The sequence below is a fragment of the Rousettus aegyptiacus genome, unplaced genomic scaffold (assembly GCF_014176215.1).
Source record: "Rousettus aegyptiacus isolate mRouAeg1 unplaced genomic scaffold, mRouAeg1.p scaffold_m13_p_7, whole genome shotgun sequence".
Classification (NCBI taxonomy): Eukaryota; Metazoa; Chordata; class Mammalia; order Chiroptera; family Pteropodidae; genus Rousettus; species Rousettus aegyptiacus.
In genome coordinates, this window is record NW_023416310.1 from 67,648,545 (window position 1) to 67,672,759 (window position 24,215).

The 24,215-nt window shown below is 53.3% G+C and overlaps 1 protein-coding gene across 1 annotated transcript in view; it reads left to right on the forward strand.

Annotated features, from left to right (window-relative positions):
- Positions 1 to 24,215, forward strand: part of FER1L5 (fer-1 like family member 5) — a 42,649-nt gene that overhangs the window by 18,060 nt on the left and 374 nt on the right. Inside the window, exons 18-52 of the mRNA XM_036225056.1 lie at positions 424 to 552; positions 1,657 to 1,834; positions 7,463 to 7,587; positions 8,378 to 8,478; positions 9,056 to 9,233; positions 9,306 to 9,461; positions 10,585 to 10,716; positions 11,584 to 11,747; positions 12,052 to 12,166; positions 12,993 to 13,095; positions 13,568 to 13,731; positions 13,823 to 13,993; positions 14,181 to 14,289; positions 14,404 to 14,481; positions 15,283 to 15,464; positions 15,643 to 15,819; positions 16,062 to 16,163; positions 17,102 to 17,248; positions 17,327 to 17,489; positions 17,586 to 17,608; positions 18,178 to 18,228; positions 18,338 to 18,439; positions 18,778 to 18,897; positions 19,400 to 19,561; positions 19,789 to 19,880; positions 20,278 to 20,448; positions 20,653 to 20,801; positions 21,013 to 21,152; positions 22,246 to 22,334; positions 22,537 to 22,632; positions 22,829 to 22,970; positions 23,162 to 23,261; positions 23,335 to 23,528; positions 23,637 to 23,746; positions 24,051 to 24,198. Of these exons, the coding sequence (XP_036080949.1) occupies positions 424 to 552; positions 1,657 to 1,834; positions 7,463 to 7,587; positions 8,378 to 8,478; positions 9,056 to 9,233; positions 9,306 to 9,461; positions 10,585 to 10,716; positions 11,584 to 11,747; positions 12,052 to 12,166; positions 12,993 to 13,095; positions 13,568 to 13,731; positions 13,823 to 13,993; positions 14,181 to 14,289; positions 14,404 to 14,481; positions 15,283 to 15,464; positions 15,643 to 15,819; positions 16,062 to 16,163; positions 17,102 to 17,248; positions 17,327 to 17,489; positions 17,586 to 17,608; positions 18,178 to 18,228; positions 18,338 to 18,439; positions 18,778 to 18,897; positions 19,400 to 19,561; positions 19,789 to 19,880; positions 20,278 to 20,448; positions 20,653 to 20,801; positions 21,013 to 21,152; positions 22,246 to 22,334; positions 22,537 to 22,632; positions 22,829 to 22,970; positions 23,162 to 23,261; positions 23,335 to 23,528; positions 23,637 to 23,746; positions 24,051 to 24,198 (4,563 nt within the window). The remainder of the gene's footprint in view (positions 1 to 423; positions 553 to 1,656; positions 1,835 to 7,462; positions 7,588 to 8,377; positions 8,479 to 9,055; positions 9,234 to 9,305; positions 9,462 to 10,584; positions 10,717 to 11,583; positions 11,748 to 12,051; positions 12,167 to 12,992; positions 13,096 to 13,567; positions 13,732 to 13,822; positions 13,994 to 14,180; positions 14,290 to 14,403; positions 14,482 to 15,282; positions 15,465 to 15,642; positions 15,820 to 16,061; positions 16,164 to 17,101; positions 17,249 to 17,326; positions 17,490 to 17,585; positions 17,609 to 18,177; positions 18,229 to 18,337; positions 18,440 to 18,777; positions 18,898 to 19,399; positions 19,562 to 19,788; positions 19,881 to 20,277; positions 20,449 to 20,652; positions 20,802 to 21,012; positions 21,153 to 22,245; positions 22,335 to 22,536; positions 22,633 to 22,828; positions 22,971 to 23,161; positions 23,262 to 23,334; positions 23,529 to 23,636; positions 23,747 to 24,050; positions 24,199 to 24,215) is intronic.

The following is a 24,215-nucleotide window of genomic DNA, read 5'->3' on the forward strand; positions in this document are numbered from 1 at the left end:
GGGGACCTCGGTGCCATCCAGAGACTCTCTCTCTCTCCAGCTGTCATCTCTGGGGCTCTGGGGCCTCATTTCTTCACCCAGCAGCCAGGCCTCCCTGCTGGGAGCCTGGCAAGACCCTCTAATGGAAGGCCATGGGAGCATTCTAATTGGCCTTCTTGGGTCACATGTGCTCTCCTCGGGCCAGTCACTGTGGCCAAGAAGGCAGGGCATGCCCTGATTGGCCAGGTGGAGAGAGCACATTCAGTTGTTACCTCCCAGTAGGAAGCATTTATGGGCAGAATGCTGAAGGGCAGGAGTGGGTTTATCCTCCCTCCCTGGGTAGGAAGTTACTGGACACCTTTCCTGGTTGCAGAGGAGTCGGGAGGTTGGCCTGTTGTGTTTCTCTCATCCTTTTTCCTGCCATTTTCCCTCCCTGTACTTTAGACTATCCCCAGCTCTGTTAAGGATGGTTTGGAGTATCGAGGCCGAGTTTTCCTGGAGTTAGTCACCCACATGAAGTACCGCCAAGACAACATCATAAAGACCCTCTCCCAGGAAGTGACAAGTATAGAGGTAACCCAGAAAGAAAGAGGCTCTCTGCCTGCCCCAGTTGACTGTGTGTTCCACTTTTGACCTCGGCAGTTATCAGCCGGAGGATGGTGGTCAATCCACCTGAGCCTGTACTGAGCCACGATTGGCTTCGTGCTGTGCCAAATTCCAGGTGGCCAGGGGACCCAGTAAAGACAGGATAAGGCTTCGGTTTAAGCAATATGTCATCTAGTTAAGGAGAAACTTTTTAAGGAACATCCAGCCTAAGGAGTTTGGATTGCTTCCTGAAGGCAGAGGAGGGCTGTTTGAGGCAGGAAAGTGTTAAGAATAGATAGGAGGGGAGTAAGGCCGGCCACACACTTAGTAGAAATAGGGCACAGGCACAGGGAGGACAGCTGGAGATGAGGGAGCTGGTTCCAGAGTCCCTTTGGAAGCAGAATAACAGGAACCACCGACTAATAGAACACAGAAGTGAGGCCGACAACCCTAAGCCAATGCCCATTTTCTGCAGAGACAGGACCAGGTGGTAGCTGAATAGGGCTCACAGGGGAGAAGGGTTGGGTTTAAGACAGGAGACCTAGTGAACAGACTGGGAGAATGCAAGAGCAGAGCAGAACTTGGCAACAGAAATGAGAGAGGGGCTAACGGGAGGGATAGAGGACCCTGAGCAGATGGGAGGCGTGGTGGGAGGAGGGGGCTCAAAAAGGGCCAAGAGAGAACACATGTGTGCAGACTCCATCATGTTCCCCTGCCCACACTCTGTCTCAGCCTAGGAGGGCATTTGGGCAAAAAGAAGAGGGCGAGGTGACCCACCATGGGTGTCCCAACCTAGAGGCTAGCCTGACCAGGGAAAAGGGCCTCCTGCCAAATTTCAGGAAGGAAAGAAACCAGGGCTGGCAGGGAGTAGAGGACAGGTGATGGAGGTCCTAGGAGGAACTGCCACCTTGACCAGCTGGGCGAGTGGGAGCCAAGGCGGGGTTGGGGGTGGAGGGTTCAGTGACAGTCTAGCTCCCCCTAAAGAGAAGCAAAGATGGCTTTTGAAAGAAACAGCACCCCATCCTCACCCCCTGCCTGTTTTATAGCCTTGTTCTTCCTTGGCTTACATGCTGAGGGGGATTATTGTTTTAGAAGCAACAGGGCCGCCAAAAGTACGGGCTGTGTGTTGTCTTCCTTTCCTGTACCATGATGCCGAAATTTAACGACCTGATCCAGTTCGAGGTCAGCATTGGCCACTATGGAAACAAGATGGACCTGAATTACAAGCCTCTCGTCTCCACTACACAGTATAACCCAGTGATATACGATGGTAATGGTCAGATCCAGCCAGGAAGCAGCATCCACTGCACACTGGGCTCTGGGCTTGGCCCTTTTATGGGTGTTGGCTCATGGAACATTCATAGGCATTGTTAACCCACATTTCACACTTGAGGAAAATGAGCTTCAGGGAGGTGAAGCCACCTGCTAAACACTGCACAGCTAGTAGGTGGTGAACCCATGACCATAATTAAAACTCAGTCTTGGCTTTAAGTCCTCTCCACACTACAGTTTCCCCAACCCCATCTTCCCCCAACTACTCTGACCCAGCCCCATCCATCCATGCAGCTGCCATCCACTGCTCATCTGCCCTCCTGCTATCCATTTGTCTGTCCAGTCATCCAGTGTCTACTGACTGGATGCCCACATTGGGCGCTAGAGAGAGCAATTCTCAAAGTGCAGCCCCCAGGCAGTATCAGTACCGCCAGGGACCTGAGAAATGTGCATTCTCGGCCCCACCCAGAGCTCCTGCAGAATCAGAAACCCTGGGCAAGCCCCTCTCCATCCACAGCAATACATGATTCAACAAGCCATCCAGGTGATTCAGGCTGAAGTTTGAGACCCATTGCCCTGGAGGAACGTGGCCTTCCTCTCCACGTCAATCAGTTTTGCCACCACGTCGCCCATTGAGAACCTTTTGGGCATCCCTCTTCTCTACCTGTGTTTTAAAAAACAGCTTTATTGAACAATAATTCACAATACCATACAATTCATTCATGTAGAGCAGAGAATTCAGTGGTTTTTAGTATATTCACAGAATTGTGCAACCATCACCATGGTCAATTGTAGAAGATTTTCATCACTTCAAAAAGAAACACTGTGCCTACCAGAAGTCTCTTTCTATTCTCCCCCATCTTCTCAACTTTAGGTGATCACTAATCTAGTTTCTGTCTCTATAGGATTTCCTCTTCTGGACCTTTTGTATACATGGGATCATACAATATGTGATCCTGGGCAACTGGCTTCTTTCATTTAGCATAATGTTCTACTGCTTTAAATTATGAAATACATATATGGAAAGTATATACTACGTGCATGTAGTTTAAAGAAAAAGGAGTACCCATGAGCTCACCACTCAGCTTAAAAAGAGAGAAAATCGTCAGAGCTTTCCAGATCTATGAACCCGAACAATACCACGATCCTGACTCTTATGATCATCACACCCTCACTTTTCTTTTTAATTTTTACTACCTATGTGTGCAGCCCTAAAGAGCATACTGTCGTTGCATTTTATGTCGGTAGGACCTTCATTCTGTATTCATCTGTTTTTGTGTCTTTCGCTCAATATTAATTTATATATATATATATATATATATATATATATATATATATATATATAGGCATTCATAGCTAAAGTTCATTTTCATTTCTGTGTGTATCCCATGTGTGATTACAACATTCCTTGAGAGTTTGGTAGGACTCACTTCTAATTATGTGGTACATGTAGATATTTAGGTTATACCTTTTTTTCCTACTATAATAATTTTGTTATAAACATTCTTGTGCATGTCTTCTGGTCACAAGAGCAAGATTGCCTCTAAATTATACACCCAAGAGTGGAAAAGAAATTCGAAGCAAGTAACGATACGCAATTACACTTTCATCAGCGTAGTACTCAATGTCGGCCTCGGCCTTTTAATTTTTGCCAATCTGGTGGAGTTAAATGGCATCTTCTAAGATCTTTTTTTCATGTGTTTACAAACATTTTTTTCCCTCATCTGTAAAAAGCCCGTTGATATCTTTTATTCATTATTCCATCTGGCTGTATTTTTCTTATTGACCTGTTTCTGAAACAATCTTTTGCAGATGTGTGTCATAAAAAAACTTCCCTAAGTTTTGATCCTTCTAGGTCATATTTGGCACATGGTGTACTCTTTCAATATGTAGATACAAGTCTTTTGTGGCTGTTGTTAGCAATTATTTAGTGGTATAATTTACATTTCATAAAATTACTTGTTTTGTACAAGTCAGTGATTTTTAGTAAATTTACAGAGTTGGACTGCCAGCACCATGCCTCCCCAACCCCCACCCCAGTTTAGACGTATCACCAAGAGATCTCTCTTGCTTGCTGTGGTCATTCTCCTATCCCATCCCTGGCCCAGGCAACTACTGGTCTACGTCAGTCTCTATAGGTTTACTGTTCCTGGACATTTTATATAGATGGAATCATACAATGATGGGTCTTTCCCTTCTGGCTTCTTTCACTTGGCAGAATGTCTTGAGTTTTATCCATGGTGTAACATATGTCAGCACTCCATTCTTTTTTATTGCCAAATTGTATTCTATTCTATGATGTATCCTTCATCATTTGTTAATCCGCTCATCGGTTGATGAACATCGTTTTTACTTCCACACTTTTATGCATGAAGGTGCTATGAACGTTTGTGTAAAGTCTTTGTGTGGACATCTGCTTTCTTTTGTCTTGAGGAGATACTTAGAAGTCCAGTAGAATGAATTTTTAATTTTCTAAAGTGCCTGCACCATTTTCCATTCCAATATCTTCACATCCTCACCTGTTGTTGCTGTCTTGTTTTTATTATATCTATTATAGCGGGTGTGTGGCTTACTGTGGCTTTACTTTGCATTTCCCTAATAAATAAAGATCCTGAGGATCTTTTTGTGGGCTTGGTGGCCATTCATATATCTTCTTTGGTGATGTGTCTATACAAATCTTTTGCCTATTTTTAAATTGGGTTGTTTGTATTCTTGTTATTGAGTTGTAAGGGTTCTTTATGATTTGCAAGTAAATAGTCTGTGGCTTGTTTTTTCATTTTCTGAATGGTTCTTTCGAAGCACTAATATATTTAATTTGGATGAAATCCATTTTTTTTTTCTTTCATGATGTCATGTCTAAGAACTCCTCTTGACCCAAGGTTATGAAGTCTTTCTCCTATTTTTTCTTCTAGAAAGTTTATAGTTTTAGTTCTTACATTTAGCTCTATGATCCAATTTGAATTAATTTGCATGTAGATATCCATTTTTCAAGCACAACTGTTAAAAAAAATCCTTTTTGCATGTGAGTTTTCTCAAATTATATTTTAAAATACCCTGTTCCATGGTATAGGTTTTCTGTTTTCTACTTAGGGGCTGTGTTTATGGGTTTCACGATTTTCCTTGGTTTTCTTCTATAGCTGTCATTTTCTCCCTGACCCTGTTTGACTCTATTTCTGCTTTGTTTGGTCACTTTTCTTATTTCTATGCCTCTCACTGCGTTGTCCACAGGGTCTAATCTCCCTGGGTTTCTTTTTCTACACTCTGCCTTCTTGTGAGGCTTTTGTTTTTTCTTTTACTTGTTTTCTGAGTTTTGCCGGCTCACATTTCCTCATCTGAGTCTTGAGTTTGTCCTGGAGTGTATTTTTGCTAGCACTTTCTGCACTCGGCTCCTGTCAAGCTGGGCTCCCAGCTGTCTGCCTTGCTCTTCATGTCCCCAGAGGTGACTTCTGTACGTCAGCTCTTAGGACTCCTACGGCAATCTTAGTTGCTTTTGGCAGTCCTGAGGTGTATTTTGAGTTTTCAGATTATATCTGTCTTCTTGTTGTTTTTGTATGCCATCTAAGAGTAGAGGAAGAAAATTGCCATCTTGTATCCCCATACCCATATCTGACAGCCCCAGTGCTTGTTTATCATTCCCTCAGCGCCAAGGTCTGAAGCTTCTGTCTTCTGACAATTCTGGAAAATCGTAAGATATTTTCCCTTTGAAAATTACCTCTTTCCCTCATCTCTTGTATCACCTTCTTGAATTCACTCTGTCCTTTGTAGAACTTCTCATTTTATTTTTCCTGTTTTAAAATCTCTCTTCCATATTTTTTCATCTCTCTGGGCTGTATTCTGCATTATTTCTTCTAGAAAAAGCCTTAGCCATTTCATTTAAAATTTTTTGGCAGTTTCTTGTCCTCCTCCTGCACTATTCTTCCCTATACATAGTTTTTCCCACCATTCAACACACTGTATTTCATGTATTTTTGCCTTCACTATTGAAATTCTTAAGTGACCTTTTTGATTTGAATGTAACATAATTATGGAAAAGTACACAAATTAAACTTTCCAGCCCAGTGAATTATCATGAAGCAAACATATCCATGTAACGATATTCAGACCATGAAAGAGTCTCGACGTCCCAGAGGCCCCTTGAGCTCCCCACCCCCAGCCCCACCAAGAGCAGTCACCCTCCTAGCCTCCAATTCATTTTGTCCGGCTTTTAACTTTATATAAAAGAAATCCTATAGTATGTATTCTCTTGTGCCTGGCATCATTTGCTCATCATTTTATTCATGAAATGCATTCAAAGGCCTAGATAACATTGGGTGTAGTTGGAGCTTATTTGTCTTCATTGCTGTGTAGTATTCCATTGTGCAAATACACCATAATTGATTTAACCCTTCTACTTGTGAGGGAGATTTTAGCAGTTTCCAATTTGGGCCTACTCCGAATGGCGCTGCTGTGAACCTCTTTCTACCCGTGCCATTCTGTTGAGTGCAGACCTAGGAGTGGAATTGCTGGGTTAGAGGGTGTGTGTTGGTTCTAAGCTGTTTGTCTTCTTCAAACTTTATCTGTGGAATCCTTTGGGACTTGAATAAAGTTTCACGTCCCAGAGGGGGTTTGTCTTTGCTTCCTCCAGTCACCTGGAGCACTACCACCCAGACACGACTTTACATTTTATGCAGACCTCGCAGTGGCATGAATGCAGAATACAATCTGCATGAGGTCTCACTTGTGGTTACAAATTTTGGGGAAATTTTCCTCTCCCCCTCCCCAGAGGCACGCTGGAGAAAGGCACATTTCATCACGGTCTTCCTCTGTGTGGTAGGTTACTTCTCATTGATGGAGGGTTAGGTTTAGGAGTGCCAGCTATGCGTGGAGTATTAGTTTGCCAGGGCTGCAGCAACAAAGTGCCACAAACTGGGTGGCTTATAACAAAACGGATTGTATTCTTTCACAGAAACTCAAGACAAAAGTCAGCCTTCCACTTGCCTCACGCTTTCTGCTTTTTATTTTGGGCTTCTGTGGGTTTATTCCTTTTACATCAACTCAGCAATGCACCTCAGAAACGGGATCCCTCCCATTCCATCATTTCAATAAGGGACACCATCGCGGGTTTTATCCATTCTTGCCTGTGACCCCACTCCTCCACATTGGCAGGACCTCTGTTTTAGATGGCTGCCCACCCCACAGCCAAACTTCAGCCTTCTCCTGAGCCCAGGGCCCACTACTCTTTGCCTCTCAGACCACAAAGAGGGGAGACCCACCTCGAGGCATGCCTCTTGCATTGGCAGCTCGCCAGTGGGTAAGGGCATGGGGCTCTGGAGCTAGATATCCATGTTAGGACTACCCGCCAGTGCCACCAGTTGCCTGGATATTCCCACCTGTAAACTTGGAACTTTGAAAGGTGGTGTGACACACCGAGTACAATGAATGTTCCATAAAACCAGCTGCGGGCATCAAAGAGCATATATTCTCCATTGGTCCCAGCTCACCCTCTGGCAGGAGGGGTCCAGTGAGGATTATTAGCAGAAGGCATCCTGGAGGGATGAAGTAGCTCAGGGAAGGTCCTCTGAGGGCTGCTGTGAGGGGAGACCTTCCAGAGTCCCTTAGACACCCCCCACGGATCTCTATGTCTTAGGGAACATCTACCATTACGTGCCCTGGTACAACACCAAACCAGTGGTGGCTGTGACCTCTTACTGGGAGGATGTCAGCTTCCGCATGAACTGCCTGAATCTCCTCCACTTCACTCGGGACCGCCTGGTGAGTGGTACGGGGTGGGGGACAGGGTGAGACCCAGATCACCAGCAGGGGACTTGGGAAAATGAGCCACAGAGGAAACTGGCCACTAGGCTCGCTCATGCCTTCCACGCCAATTGGGACAGAAGCACCAGACACAGCCCCTGTCCTCACCATTTGAAAAGTCAGAGATGCACATAGTTACTAGGCAGTGCAGTGAGTGCTGCATTGGACATATAGGTACTAAGAGCTGTCAGGGAAGAAACTGGATGGTGAGATGGAGAGAGGACAGACAGTCAAGGAGGTGTTTGAAAGGAGGTGACATTTGAGCATAGTCTTGAATAATGTAGAATTTGTTGGGGGCATGGTAGGGTGCAGAGAACGAAAAAATGTGCAAAGCCATAGGTGATGTGGAAATAAGGCCAGAGAAGCAGGGAGGAGTCAGATCACAAAAGGTCTACAGGTGTCTGTCAAGGAGGGAAGCCCCTGCACAGTTTTAGGCAGGAGAGCCACCTGGTGTCTCCACCTGAGGTGTGACCTCCTGAAACATGGAAGGAAAGCCCAGGGTCAGTATCCATACTCTTCCATGTCCCACTCCTTCCTGGCTGCTGCTGACCACCCATTTCTTCAGCTGGGTGGGAGGGGAGGAGCATGGGATCCTTGTCATGCAAGGCTATGGGGCAACTTTAAACTGGCATCCCTGGGTTACCCTTCAAAGGTCCCCAAGTCCTAGCCGAAAATGTCTTGTGTCAACCAGCCTGTAGCCTTCCCCCGGTGTCACAAGCTCACCTGCCATTTCTCTCCTGTTTGGCAGAAAGCCAACCTGGACACCCTGAAATCCATGAGGAACCTGAGGGACCCTGCCCTGCTCCCCCAGTGGGAGAAACTGCTGAGGGAGCTGGTGGAGGACTGCAAGTAGGAGCTGGACGTGCTCTTTCCTACTCCCACCCCCCACTTCCTCCAACCTCTCCCAAGCAACAAAGCTGCTTCTCCTTTCCCATTAGGATTTGCAGAAAATGGCCCTGACTCCCGCCCTAGCATTATCCCTGCTGTCCCCATACCCACGCATGATGTTCACACCAAACCAAGCCCCTCCCTGTTATTCAGACAAGCCCTGCACTTTCCGGCTGCCCCTTCCCACTGCTGCTCCTCTCCAGGGCTCTGACTATTCTGGAAAACTTGTAAGGCCTCCGCCAGCCCACACCCCACTTGAGTCCCCACTGCTGCCTGCCAGGGTTTGGCTGGCTCCCACCCGTCCCCACAAGGAAGTCCTTGTGCACTGGCTCATGCAGGGGTTGGGAGGGTAAGAGAGGGATGGATGAGATGTTGGGGGCCAGGCCCACCAAGTGGGCTTCCTTAGAATGGGTAAGAAGGGCTCCTCAGGTTAGGCTGGCAGGGTACGAGCTGGATCTTGAATCTGGGAAGGGCACACTGGCCTAAGGCAGGGTGAGAGATGGCCCAGCCCCCCATCCCTTCCTGGTCCTGGCCACAGGCGCTCTCTGCCCTGCATGACCAATGAGCCCAAAGCCACAAACCTGGACAAGAAGAGGTGGCAGCTCCGCAGCTATCTCCTGAAGGAACTGGCCCAAAAGGCCAAGGAAGCGCAGCCCAGGGAAATGGTGGCCACCGTGGAGGGCTGGCTGTTCCGCCTCAACGCTGTGCTTCCTGAGGTGAGTGCTGGATGCACCGGCTGGGAGCAGGCCATGGAGCTGCATGCAGACCTGACCCTCCCACCTTGGCAGCCCCAGGTGAGCCTCCCTGACGTGATGATTTGGCTGATGGCTAAGGAGCAGCGAGTGGCTTATGCACAGGTGCCAGCCCACAGCATCTTGTTCTCCCGGACGGGGGCCCTGCATTGCGGCCAGTTCTGTGGGAAGACACAGACTCTCCTCCTGCAGGTGCAAAGTGGCTGTCCAGTCTGCGGGAGGGGAGGCCCAGAGATATAGCCCAGGGAGAAGCCTTGGTGGGGGAGAGGCCTCCAGGGGCCTTCCCAAGGGCCTGCCCACTGCCTCCTTCCAGGGCCCTTTACCTGTGAATTGCGGTATAAACAGTCACCAGGGGAAGGCGGGGACTGTGACCAACAGCATGGGGCTGAGGCCAAGTCCATGTTCTCAGATTTACCACCTCTGCCACCCTCATGCCACACTTGGTCCAGTCCCTTGTCACCTCTCCCCTGGACACAATCGACTGCAATCCAAAATATCGAATGCTTATAAGGTTTGGGCACCAGCCCATTATATCATAAACAAGCTATAAATAAGGCTGACAACACCACCCCCACCTCAAGCCCTGACAAAAGTTTCCTGCTTCTAGCCCTCTCCCCCAGAGACAGGTGAGGGCACAGCCCTGGCTTCCCACTGCCACCTGGAGAAGGTTCGACCTCCTTGGCTTGGCTCCAGCCACCCCTTCTCATCAGCCCTCTCAGACCTCATACTGTCAATAGTCAGGGCACACTAGGCTCCCCACCCCAACACCTGTCTGACCTTGGCCCTCCCACCATGGTGGAGGGACCCTTCCCATTGCTGAGTCCTCCTCATCTTGCAAGAAGCACTGACTCCTGAACCCTGGCTGTACCACGCACTGGCTTGTATGACCCTGGGCCAGCTCCTGGCTATGCCCAGCCTCAGGCTGCTCTTCTGTAAAGTGGGCCTGGTGACAATGACACCCAGCTCACAATAGTGTGTGACGGTCAGAGCATACGCTAAACATTTGGCACTTAGCACCATGCCTGGCACAGTGAGCAGGCAATCAGTGATCACTAGGATCATTGTCACTGTCACTGCCATTGCTACTCTTCCATGGAGCCTGGCGGGCCTCCTAGGTAGTGCTGCCTCTCCCCCAGCTCCACCAGCCCTCTGTGAGCATGGGGTCCAGCTACCACCAAGTGCTAACCGAGCGTAATGTGAGGCTCCTGCTCCTGGGGCTCCAGGTGAAGGGATAGGTGTGTGCGCCCCTCCCTCACCTGCGCTCCTGCCCCTGGGGGACCTGCACCCCCATGGGGTTGATCTGCCTCTGGCTCAGTACCCAGAGGGTGAAGGACAGAAGGACACCCTCCCGGCCCACCTCCGGGTCTGCATGTGGCTGGGCAACATCACAGACAGCACAGAACTGCAGCTGCTCCACCAGGGCGAGGTGGTTGTGTACGCAGAGACGGTAAGTGGCCTGGAGGGGACAAAAGGTGGGGAGCTGCAATGGCCCAACATGGAGAAAGACATGACTGGGGAATGTGGAATTGGGAAAGGGGTCTGAGCGCGAGAGAGAGGCAGCAGACACTAGAGAAACCTCAGCCACCACCAGTTCAGGTCCCTGGTTGACAAGCCATAGCCCTGTGGTGATAGGAGAATCAGCAGAGCAATTCCCCTGGGTTGGTCACTCTTTTCCTGGTGGAGATTAATGGGGGAGTCTCTCCCAGTTCAGAGAATGTGAGGTGAGCAAGGATCTGACTTGCTGAGGCCTTGTCCTTCACCAACAGGCCTAAGACTCCCACAGACCCCAGCTGGCTCCTTCAGGCCAGTGTAGAGGTCTCAGAAGGGGGTGGCCTGGGACAGTCAGAGGGACAGGCTAGGAGGCACTTCCCACAGAGCCAGAAACCCAGGGGGTGAGTGATGTCCTGCTAGATCGGCTCTAGAACTCAGGGAAGGTAGGTGGGGGCAGGGCTCAGAAGAAGGCTGTGATAGCAGAAAGGAAATAGGTTTTGAGTCTCAGGCTTTGTAATTCACTAAGTTAAAACACATTTTCATGGTTCCTAAGTTAAGTGTTACGGGTGGATATGTAACACACGTACCAGCCTGTGCCTAGGGCTTGCAGACTCTGAGATGGAGGGGATTCAGGGACTACACACCCAGCAGGGAGATGTGGAAGGCAGGCCCAGGGGTGGCAAAGAGGTGGCCAGTGATAGGGTAGGACCGGGGTCCCCATGGTCAGCAGTGGCACAGGCGACAGGCCACACTGAGGCACCATTAGGCTCTATGCTGTCCCAGTGACAGCCTCCCTCTCCCTCCTCCCCCCACCCCATCCCAGTATGAGAACCAGGCCAAGTATAAAGGCCAGTGGGGGCAGCAGGGGCTGTACCGCTGCCCCAACTTCTCTGACGTCCTGGGGCGCAAGGCTCTCCCCAAGGAGGATTTCAAGGCACCCCTGGGATGGCACTGGCAGGGACAGTGGACAGTAGAGCCTCAGATGAGGTAAGGCTGGGCTGCAGGACCTGGAGCCTGGGTGCCCTAGACACGCAGCCCTGGAGGCAACACCTCTTTTTAGCTGGGAGCCGGTTAGCGGCAGACCAGACAGGCGGGCACACAGCCACTGGAGCCTGGTCCCAGGGCCAAGTGCCCAAATGAGGGCCTGCCCACCAACCCACCCTGCATGCCTGGCCCGCCGCCCAGACCAGGTGGGCCTGTCTGGTGAGGGAGACCTCGGCCAGGAGAGGAGAACCCAGGGGCCTGAAAGTTCTGGGGGAGGTGCTGGGAACTCAGGTCTCACTTCCCCCAGACTCCTCCTGGACACGGATATCAACAAAAGCCAGGTGCTGGAGGAGGTATACGAGAACCAGCACCGTGACACCAAGGGGGCGTGGGTGCCAGCAGCTACCCCCAACACAGATGTGGTGAGCAGAGGATGGGGCTACCTCAGGGGATGAGGGGACAATGCACTGGCTTGTCCCAGTGGAAAGAACTCTGGACCAGGGGTCACCATCTGAGCTCTGCTCTACCTGCTGCTTGGACCCTGGGCGAGCACTGATGGTGGCAGGTAGAGAGGCCCTCAGTCACATGGCAAGGAACAGGACAGTGGGCTGTGTCTCCTTCCCAAGACCTTGAAAGGGTGGGCTTCCCTTTCAAAGGGTTTGGGGCTGGTCTAAGCAGCGCCGTCCACCAGAATGTTCTGTGATGATTGAAACACTGTCCATCCATCCGCACTGTCCACTGAGTATGTGAAATGTGGCCCTCATGAGGCTGAAGAACTGAACCTTGAGTTTCATTTTAATTAATGTAAATGAAAGTGGCCCCAGGAAGCTGGTGGCTGCTGTATGCGACAGTGTGGGCCTAGCTCCTCACATGCCTGCTGGGCTCCCCTCTTGGGTGAGGACCGGGACCCTGGGCTTGGGCTGGCAGCAGCAACCAAGTGACGGCCAGTGCATGACCTTGTTTTCACTATTGTCATTACCCTCATTGGTTCCTGTTTATGGGCAGGGATACTGATTTTCCACCGTTAGTGGTCATACAAAGTTTCCTTTTAAAAATATGTCTATTCGCAGTTTGGAAAGGCAAGTTGGCAAAAGCATGTTAGGTGGCTATGTGGGTGGCATCAGACCAGCTATGTCTGTCCCTGAGGGTGGGAGGCCTGGGGTACGATGGGCGAGTGGACATGGGGATGAGTGGAGGCGGCTTCCTAGCTCCAACGCCCCTCTGCCCAACCCCTCTGTCTACCCACAGGACGGACAGCCCGTGGAGGCCCGGGAGAATGTGAAGTGCCCCCAAGGCTGGCACGTGAAGAAGAACTGGACCGTGGAGCTGAACCATGCAGTGGACAATGACGGTCAGTCCTCTGCTTACAGGCTGCAGGCAGACGGCCTGGAGCTGCCGGCATCTGACACCCCCACAGCCTGAAAGCAGCCTAGCTCATGGGGGCTGGGCCTGAATGTGCGGGTCCCCCAGCCTCTGGAGAGTGGGGCTGACCCCCTGTCCACAGCTGTGGGCCCCAATTCTAAGGCAGGGCAGGTTGTGTCTCTTGAGCACCTGAACATGGATCTGGTCCTGCAGCCTACAGTCACCCCAGGGGGCTTCGGCGAGGGGCCATGGGCTGTGTGACCTTGTGCAGGTCACATGACCTCTCTGAGTCTCATCTTCCTCATTGTAAGGTGGCACAGGGAGGCCATACCTTCCAGGGCCAGAGAGACCCGGATGCAGAAAAACATGCTTTCCCCATAGCCTGTTGTCTGGGGCCCCTCTCAGGCCTGTCCCAGCTCCCAGCCTGGGCACTAGGCACCCACAGTGGCCCTCCCCTGCAGGCTGGGAGTACGGCGTGGGGATGTTGCCCTCAGGCCTGCCGCAAGTCTGGAACCCAGTTGAGAAGGTCTACTATTCCTGCCGCCGCCGGCGTTGGGCGCGTGTGCGCTGCCGGGACCGCAGGCAGCTGGGCCCGGAGGAGGAGACGCTGTCCTTCCTGCAGCTGGTGAGGGTGCCTGGACAGGGCCCTGACGGGACTGCAGGGGGGCCCACCCGGGCCATGCTGGGAGGGTGACCGTGCTCTCCACCCTCAGCAGCACCGCGGCCTGGCCCAGGAGGAGGAGGGCTGGGAGTACGGCACCATGGGCTCCAAGTTCCACCTGGGCCCTCAGCCTCAGAGCCGGTTCCGCCGCCGCTGCTGGCACCGCAGACTGGCCCCCGACGAAGCCGAGGGCACTGCGCCCATATTCCTCCTGGAGGGGTCCTTGGTAAAGCCTAAGCGGCAGGCAACTCCCCCTGTATCCCACTTTGGGGACCCCGGGCCAAGCTGGGCATGGCAGGCAGCGGAGATGCCTGGGTTGGGGGTGCCTGGGCCCCAGATCCACATCCTTAGGCTTTGGAGGGTGGCTGTGCCTGGGCTCCCAGGAGCCTTAGGGAAGATTGTCCCAGGCACAGCGTGAGGACTTGAATCAGCAGGCTGAGACGGAAGAGACAGACTCCTGGAGGTCTGCTGCAGAGGACACCCAGCCGCCCCACCTGCCTCTCATCTACTGCATCTTTGACAGTGAGCACTCAATTGAGAGTCGGCCTGGGTGTCTGGAGGCCCTGCACCTGCAGGCAGGGATGGGGAGGGCAGAGGTCCTGGGGGCAGTGATGGACTAGCCCCACTCTCACCCAGAGCCTCACTACTACCAGCTTTTCTGCTACATCTACCAGGCCCGGAATCTGGCAGTCAGTCAGACCCAGGTGTTCCAAGGTAGGTGGCAGGCACCTTTCTCTCCCAGGGGCCCCTTGATGTGGCCACCTGCGGTACAAAGAGTGTGGCAAGAAAGAGGGTGACAAACATGCACACCCACTCCCCCAAGAGCTCATGGCCCTGGATTGGGGAAAAGACACAAAAACGAGGAATACAAGGCTGTTCTTATGTGTCCCCAGGGCTGTGGAATCAAGAAGGGGAGTTAGGGAGGTGTCACCCCATGGGGCCACTTAGCCGGTCCTTGAAGAGGGAAGTTTGCTGGCATAGCATTTATAAGACATGGAGGCAAGAGAGGGTGACACCTTGGGAACCATCTGTTTCTTATGTTGGACAGAAGATGAGGGTGGGTAAGACTAGTGACTTCTGGCCCCATGAGGGAAGACCCTGTCCTGTTTGTGGTACTGTGTAAGGAGCCAGGTTGCTGCATGATGGGCTCAGCCAGGGCAGTGTCCTCTGGGCACCAGTACCTCCATTGAGAGGGCTATGCGACGTCCCCAGTGCTAAGGCCACTTGGTACTGTGGCAAGGTGACCGCATGTGCCTGGTCCCCAGAGCTCCTTCTGAGGGGCCACCAGCTGGCTGGCTGTGTGCTGCCCAGGCCTAACCATGGCAGTGTGACACAGATATGGTAGGACCAAACGGCCCTTTTCCTCTGGCTCTCTACCCTATGTGTCTGTAGCTTTCTGATAGTGGCTGGGATGCCCAGCCTAGGCCCGCCCAGGTACCTGGTCCAGTGGCAGCAGCAGCCAGAGAAGAAAGCCTCACTTGACAGCTCAGCTTGACACCATGCCCCCACCTGCAGGGCCCTTCGTTCGCCTGGTCTTCCTGCATCACAGCCAGTGTACCCAAAGCCTCAGGAGCTCTGCAGCCCCCACATGGGCGCAGACGCTTGTCTTTCAGCACCTCCTGTTGTACGAGAACCCTCAAGACACCAAAAAGAGCCCGCCACTCGTGGTCTTGGAACTGTGGCAGCGGGACAGCCAGGTAAGGTGGCTGGGCTGGGCACAGTGGTGAGTTTTTACTTTCGGGCAGAACACCCAGGCTGGACTCACAGGGCACCATGTGGGCATAAATGCAAGCTCTTATCCCAGACCCACAGGGTCCTGGGAGGAGCCAGGATCCACCAGCTGGGCCCCCCGTGTTCTGCAACCTCCCCTTCCAGGGCAATGAGAGCTTGTGGGGACGGAGTATGTGGTCCCCAATGGTCTGGCTAGATGTCCAGCACAGGATCCTGCCCCCCATGAGGTGGCACCCCCTTGCAAAAGAGTTGGGAGAGGAAGAGGGCGAGATCCTGGCGTCCTGTGAGCTGATCCTGGAGACTGAGGTACTGGGAGAGACAGCCGGCTGGGGAGCGCAATGATCAGTGCCCCCACCCTGCCCCATGCCCCCTGCCATAAGTCCCCACAGAGTCCCTACTCCATCCCCAGGAAAGACCCACTCCAGCTTGCCTGCCAGCATCTGCCCACATCTGGGGCCTCCTCAGAGGAGCCTTCTGAAAAACCTGCTTGAGTTGAGGGTGGCAGGTAGCAGGACTAGCCCGAGGGGGCCTCATGATCCCTGCTCTCCCACCTTATCCCTCAGAGTCTCAGAAGGAAGCTGCCAATCTTAAGTCTTCCCTGGAAGAATGGGGTCTTCACACTCCCCAAGAGCATGCAGCCCATGCTAAGGAAAATGATGATCGAGGTGACGCAGGTGCGGGGAGGGGAGGGTGGGCAGGGAGTAAGCCTCTCACCCAGAGCCATGGAGCTCTCTGCTGACCACCTGATCCAAAGTTTGGACCCCAAAAGGATCTGAGTTGAAGTGGAAGGAGACAGGACAGGGGACAGCAGTAGCACTCAGAGAACACAGTACATTATCTCTGTACTTCCCTGCAGTGGGGAGCAGACCAGGGGCTTCAGCATGAGTGATGCTGCTCTGCAGCACAGAGGCTCTGAGACAGTGACACGGGCTAAGTGGCAGAGCCAGGATATGGGCAAGGACTGCCTGACTTCCAAGGCCAGCATGTGTCTCACCTCTCCTTTGAGAGTAGCACGGAGGTCCCCACATGGGAGCCACGAATCTGGCAGAGAAAAAAACTGGTCAGGCCCCACTGGCACTGGGTTCTTCCCCAGGGTCAAGTGCCCCAGCTGGCCCCCGCTCCGGCCCCTCAGGAGTAAGGACCTGGACATTTCCGGGGGGGGGGGGGGCAGCATCTACCAGTTTAGAGTGAGATCACAGGGTGCCAGGTCACTGAACAGCCATGGGGTTGTATGACAGACAAGTCAGCAGTGAGCTAGATGGCCTTAGGGACACCCAAGAAGTTTGGGGTACTCCCGTTCCTGTGGGCCTTCGAGGCAGCCAGCATCAGGAAATCACTTCTGAGAGAACAGGTGAGAGGCCAGACAGGGCCGCAGGTAAGGAAGGACAATACATGCACACCCACTCCTAAGGAGCAGTGGAGGTCAGTGATGGGCAGTATGTGGCCAATGGTAACTTCCCCGTAGAAGAAGGGGGCAGGGGGGCAGGTCCTGGCCTTGAGGACGAATGAGCACTGTGTGCTCCCTGAGACACTGCACTGCTAGCACAGCCTATCTGGGCCAGGACCCCTCACAGAGGGGCTGCCGGCTCGCCTATCCTGGCAGATCCTGACCTGGGGCCTCCGCAACATGAAGGAGGTGCATGCCCCACAGCTGCTGGTGGAGTGCTGGGAAGAAACCCTGCAGACAGAACCCATCAAGGACTTCCCGAGTAACCCCAACTTCACCCAGTCAGTCCTCTTCCTCACAGTGGTAAGAAGGCCCGGGCGAGGCTAGGGCTGGGCAGCCACTCCTCTGGGGAGGCCTCACAGAGAACTCCCCTGGCTGCAGTTCATGCCGACGGAGGCGGCCTACGCGCTGCCGCTCGTGTTGAAGGTGGTAGATGACCGGGACTTTGGCCAGCAGGCCGTGGTGGGTCAGGCCAACATTGACTCCCTGCAGCCCTACTTCTGCGACCCCTGGGCCTTGGACTACGTGCCCCCACGGCTTCCAAGTATGCCCTTCCTCCTGGCCCTTCCCCAGGCCTTGCCACCAAGCCAGTACTCCTTTGCATGCTCCTGAGATTCACAGTTGCACTTTTTCCACACAGAGCTGTCTGTGAACAAGCACCAGGTGAGCAAGGGCTTGAGGTCACACCATCTCTAGGGAACAGCCCTGGTCCCTGAAGGCTTCTGAGATCCTCCTGGCGTGAAGCCTAGCTACCCATCCAAGTCGAGTTTTAAATCCTGCGACCCAGGCCACTGACCAACTGCATCGGAATTGCTGTGGACAGCACTTGGGCATCGGCAATTTTTTCCAAGCATTCCCCCTCTCCGCCCTCTCCCCACCAATCCAGATCATTCCAATGTCTTTGGGTTTGGGACTACTGCCTAGAGCAACCCTTGTCACATGTGAACACACGGGCACCCTTAGGGCATCTACGGCAAAAGCAGATTGTTTCAGTAGGTCTGAGGTGGGGACTGGGGTTGGGCATTTCTGAGTCCTGAGTTCTGTCTGAAGCTGTGAGCTAAGAACTAAGAACTGGGCTTGCCCTTCACGCCCCAATCCCATGTCCGTCCAAAGGCCTGAATGAAGAGGCCTGTGTGAGGTCAGTCCTGGCCTGCACCCTCTCCTCAGGGTCAGGGTAGAGTGTAGGTTGGGGGACGCCAGGCCACACCTCACTCACTGCTCTCTTTTCTTAGCTCCTAGGTTATCTCTTTGAAAAATTCTGGTTCAAGTTCAGCAAAACCGAGGTGATGTGGGCTCAGCACTGGGGAACCAGGAGCAAGTCCAGGCAGCCCGGGAGGTGGGGGCAGCATGAGCCTGGGCAGAGGAAGGCCAGCAGCCCCTCTTCCCGGCCAGGATGAGTACGAACATGAGGTGGACTGGTGGAGCAAGTTGTTCTGGGCCACAGGAGATGATAAGTCCCCGAAGCACAAGGATAGAGACTACCATGCCCTGAAGGTTTGGAGGCCCCAGGAGGGAGGCTGCTAACATGGAATTAAATCTCCCGAGAAGGCCAGCACACATAGCCCCGAATCCTCTGGGCATTACCAAGGTGGGGGGTTCCTCACTGTCACCCCAAGACTCCAGTCCATACCTCCTTCAGCCAAACCTGTGTGGGAACCAGGACTGCCCCAGCCACGGCAGGCAGTATGGACCGTGGGGCCACTTGATTGGGCAGATGCCAAGGGACAAGGCCTGGGAGTTGGTGGTTCCTCAATCCAGATCCCAGAATGGTCCCTTCTGGTCAAGCCCAGGCCCACTCCCCAGCAGCCTGGGTCCCCCACGCCCTCCTGCAGGTATACGACTGTGAGCTAGAGGCGGTGCCAGCCTTCCAAGGCCTGCAGGATTTCTGCCAGACCTTCAAACTCTACCAGGAATCACCCAAGGTGGACAGCCCCGTGGTAGGGGAGTTCAAGGTGGGTGTCTGGCCTGGCTTAGCTGCCATCTCCTCCTGCCCTCCTGTCCCAGAGGAGATAAAAGCCCTGCCTCTATATGCTCCCTGTAGAAGGGGGCAGGAAGGGCTCAAAAAAGTTTTGGGAGTGGGGGAGCATAGACTGGCCTATGTGGTGGTTCATGGTGACCTCCCACACACAAGGAGGACAAGGGCCTTCTCGCTCCCAGCTTCAGCCCAGTCTCCTGAAGCCCAAGAACCTTCGAGAATGAGTTCAAACCTGAAGGGGATGGGTGGGATAGGGTTCACATCAGCAGACTGGGAACCTCCTTGCAAGCAGCTCCTTGCCCAGCACCCTCCTGCACAGGGGTCCCTCTACAGCATTTCTGCCACACCTGCCTCTCTACCTGTCCTTGTGGTCTACTATCCCTGCATCCTCCTACCACTCTCTCGCGAGCTCGAAGCAGGGAAGCTCCTGGAGGGTTCTACAGAGCCAGCTGCCAACACCAATCTCCACCGACACACAGGGCCTTTTCCGTGTCTATCCCCTTCCTGAGAACCCAGAGGCCCCCAAGCCACCCCGCCAGCTCTCAGTTTGGCCCAAGAAGGAGGACTTCCCTCAGCAGTGCGTAGTGCGGGTATACGTGGTGCGAGCCATCAACCTGCAGCCCCAAGACTACAATGGCCTGGTAACAAGCAGCCCTTGCCCTATGCCCACCTCCTGGCCCACACAGCCCAGGCAGCTCCCATACCTGGCCCTGAACCCGATGTCCTGGAGCTCCCTCAGGCTGTTGACACTGTCACCTCCCCACAGGCTGTCTGGTGCCAAGGGTCATTCTGCCCCACTCCCGTCCTCCTTGACCAACCTGGACTGACTCCATGTCCTAGCCTCCCCTTTCTTATGCCTCTCCCCCAGTGTGACCCTTATGTGATCCTGAAACTGGGGGAAACTAAGCTTGGCAGCCGGGACAAGTACCAGGCCAACACCCTGGACCCTATCTTTGGCATGTGAGCATCCCAACTCACCCAGCCCCTTCTCCACTCCCATCCATACCATGCTGGAAGCAAGCTCCAGAAGCAAGGAATTCCTGCATTCCCTCCTCGCCACCGGGTTGCTATTGCAGTGTCTCACACACTAAAAATGGAAGATGAACGGGCGGGCAACCTGCCCTAACCACCCCTCACATGCTCTGACTGGAAAGGGACCCAAGTCCCACACAGCAGGCCTGCAGACAGTCACTTTCAGCCACACTGTGGGATGGTACTGGCAGACAACAGCCACAGCAGGCTCTGCTCCCCAGTCATCAGGACCAAACAAGGAGGTGGAACAGAAGCCCCCAGCCGAGATGCTGGATGGGTGGCATGTAGGTGACATGGGCCAGGGTCTGCATCCCCCTCCCCGCAGGATGTTCGAGCTGAGTTGTACCATCCCTCTGGAGAAGGACCTGGAGGTCCAGCTGTATGACTTTGACCTGTTCTCACCTGATGATAAGATTGGAACCACTGTCATTGACCTCGAAAACCGGCTCCTGTCTGGCTTCGGAGCTCGCTGTGGGCTCTCCCAGTCGTACTGCCTGTGAGAGGGCCTGACCCAGGGCAAGGATGCAGGGACGGGAGGCAGAGTGAAGCCACAGCTCCCTTCTTAGAGGCCTGCATCCTGGGTTGGGGAACCAGGGCCCAAACCTGTCTCCCCCTACTCCCGCCACTGGGCACCTGCAGCTCCAAGGAGCATGTTCTCTAGGACCTGCACCTTCCATTGTTTCCTCTCACATCTCTCCAGGTCAGGGCCCTTCAGGTGGCGGGATCAGGTGCTCCCAAGCTTCCTCCTAGAACACCATGCCAAGCGGAAAGGACTGCCTCCGCCTCTGTTCAACCCCAATGGCGACTCTGTTTTTTACAATGGGAGAAAGTTCAAGCTTCAACGCTTTGGTAAACAGAGCTCACTGCCAGAGAGTGCAGACCTAGGACTCAGATTAGGAATGCTTCGGGGTGGAAGGACCCCTCAAGTGGCACCCTTTGCCCCCTTCCGTGGGGGGTGACCATGGCCACTGTCCTAGCTGGGCACACAAAGGTGGGGGCTCCCTGGAAGAGGGGAAGGCTAATGATCCGGGAGCCCCTCCTTCTGCCCCCTCCAATCTAGAGCCCAAGCCCCCTAGTGCTCGTTACTTGGGACCTAAGAAGGAGCGCCTGGCTCTGCACCTCCTGCACACCCAGGGTCTGGTCCCTGAGCACGTGGAGACCCGCACGCTGTACAGTGACAGCCAGCCAGGCATTGACCAGGTATGTAACCTCAGGAGCTGGATCGGGAGACAGGGGAACCCATTACCCAGGATGGAGCCTTGGACAAGGGGAAGAAAAGACCAAGCACTCAGATGCACACATGCAGAAGACACACACATTCTCACGTCAATAAGCAAGAAGTTCCAGTGCCACTTAGGAAGGAGAGTCAGCTGGAGAGGTTGTGCACAGGGAACTGAGGCCAGATATTCATCTGCTACAGGATATGCTGAGGCACCTAGCAGCCAATGCCAGCACCACCTGTCTCCTGAGGGAGGTGGGGCAGCAGCACCGGGGGTCGGCATGCAGACACCATAACCGTGGTCTGGCTGTCAGTTACAGGTTGTGTTTCCTTGTGGCAAGGAGTCCTAAAGAGAAGGGCTAAAAACCCCATGGCCCGTTATCATCCCCCCCAGCTGACAGAATAGTTCACCCCATTCTCCACATTCTCAAGCTAATAGCACATTCAAGACAAAAAGTTTTGCTGAGCATTTTTTTTTTTAAGCATTCTCATTAAACCTGGTTTCTCAAATGGCGTCGACTTCAAAAAAATAGAAATTAGGTCATATACTTTGAATGAATATGTTTATCTTTCTTCCAATGATAGCATTTCCACCCTTTTCCTTTTTTTCTCACCATTTCATCCTTTTCTTAGACCTCTGTGCTTTAGCTTCATATCCTTCTGATGTGGTTATTCACCATATCAAACTGGCCAGGCTATCTAATTTACACTCACTTAGGGCCACAGAGCTGGTTAATAACTGAAACCCCAACTCCATTTGGGCGCCATCCAGAGGCTTCCAGCATCACCTGCCAAATGGTGTTAATACTTCAGACCCGAGTCACAGGTGACATGCCAACATCATGGCCATCAGCCTTGAAGCCATCATACACTACCAACTTGACTGCACTGTTCTCCTAGCCAAGAAAAAGAAAAAGGGGAGTCTGATCTGACTTCCTCTCTGAAGTCATTCCACCTACTCCTCAGTGCTGGGAACATGGCCTCCAGACCTCAGAACCTGGGATAGGGCTCCCCAGGTCAGCACGTGAGGACAGAGGCTAGCGAACCCCAGCAGCTAACCCATCTCTGCTCCAGGGAAAGGTGCAAATGTGGGTGGACATCTTCCCCAAGAAGCTGGGGCCTCCTGGCCCCCCTGTCAACATCATGCCCAGGAAGCCTAAAAGGTAGGTGTAGGTGTGCTTGCCAGGTCAGCCTTCCCAGGTGCAGGCACCAGTGTTCCTGGCACTGGGCGTTGCATGCTTTCCTCTGCTGGGAACCCTGGGGCTTCCCTCTCAAGCCTCCCAGTTCAGCATGACGGAGGGCTTGGAAGGTGACCCCCCCCCTCCCCCAGGCCTCTTCCCCTCACCAAGACTGCCCTGGCTTCAGGTACGAGCTACGCTGCATCATCTGGGAAACTGCCCAGGTAGACCTGAAGAACATCACCTTAAGCAACGAGATGATGAGTGACATCTATGTCAAAGGGTGAGGCCGAGCAGGAAGGACTCCAGCAGTTCCCAGAGTCCCCAGTTCTGCTTTCTTAAGGGTCCTCCTTGTCCTGGGCTGACACCTATCCACTGCCACTGCGTCAGGCGTCAGATGGGAAGCCCTTCCCACAGGGCTCCAACTTGGGAATGGGGACAGTGCACATGGACCCCATGTGAGAGGACTCTGGCCCCAGGTGGCTATTCGGGCTGGAGAAGGACATGCAGCAGACAGATGTCCACTATAACTCCCTGACTGGAGAGGGAAGCTTCAACTGGCGGTTCATTTTCCCCTTGGACTATCTGCCAGCGGAGCAAGTATGCGTCCTGAGCCAGAAGGTAACCGCGAGCAAGGCAGCTTCCCTTCCTCCTCCAGTTTCAAAGACCTGTGTGCTGCATCAGAACAGTGGAGGCCCCAGGCACAAATCCTCTCCCCCGATAGTCCATCAGGCTGGGTAGTGGGATCCTAAGGTGGCCAAGGAGACTCTCAAAGGAGACTGGCAATAACATACTCCTCTGCCATCCCCCAGGACTACATATGGAGCCTGGATCCCACGGTGATGAAGTTCCCGGCTCGGCTCATCATCCAGGTCTGGGACAATGACTTCTTCAACATTGATGACTTCCTAGGTGAGATCCCGGTACAGGGCCCGTGACCTCGGGACAGGGAGCTCCTCTTGTGACAGCATTTCTCTGGGCTCAGGAGTCCTGGAGCTGGATCTGTCAGACATGCCTTTCCCAGCCCGTCATGCCAAGCTGTGCTCTGCCAGGATGATGGATGCGGAGCCCAAGTGGCCCTACTTCCTTCGGCACAAGCACTTCTCCCTCTTCAAGAAAAGAACTGTAACTGGCTGGTGGCCTTGCCAGGTCCTTGAGGATGGCAAATGGCGCTTGTCGGTAGGAGCTGCGGAAGGTGTCTACTGCACAGGACTGGTGTGCCCAGCCCTCAGCTCTAACAGACCTGGGGGCCTTAACTGCATCCCTTTTCCTTCATGGTATTTCTAGGGTAAAGTGAAGATGACACTGGAGATTCTGACAGAGAAGGAAGCTTTGATCCGGCCAGCAGGACGCGGGCAGTCAGAACCCAACCAGTACCCTACACTTCACCCCCCATTGTAAGGGTCCTGCAGGGCAGAGGTGCCAACCCCTGTCCCCCCTCCCCTCATTCACAAGGCCGAGCTGCTGACCTGGCAATATGTAGGGGACGTGACCAATGGGCAGACAATGGAGCAGAGAGATGATTTCCTACTACCCAGCTTGACACGCAGTCACATGCAGGAGAGAGCAGCCATGGGTGGGGGTGAAGGTAGGGTGGAGGGCCAAAGCTGCTTTTTAGAAGTAAGCTCTTTGCTCTGAATAACTTGACGTGAAGGTACCCTCTGCCCTCCACTCTCTGACATCAACTCTGCTCACGGACAGACGCACAACCACCTTGCAGTCATGGTTTCAATCACCCATTAAAAACATCTTCCGTGTTTTCTGGAAACGCTACCGCTACAAAATCATAGTCGTCTCAATCATATTGATGATGGGGCTTATACTGTTCAACTTCATCTATTCAGCTCCGGTGAGTGTGGGGACAGG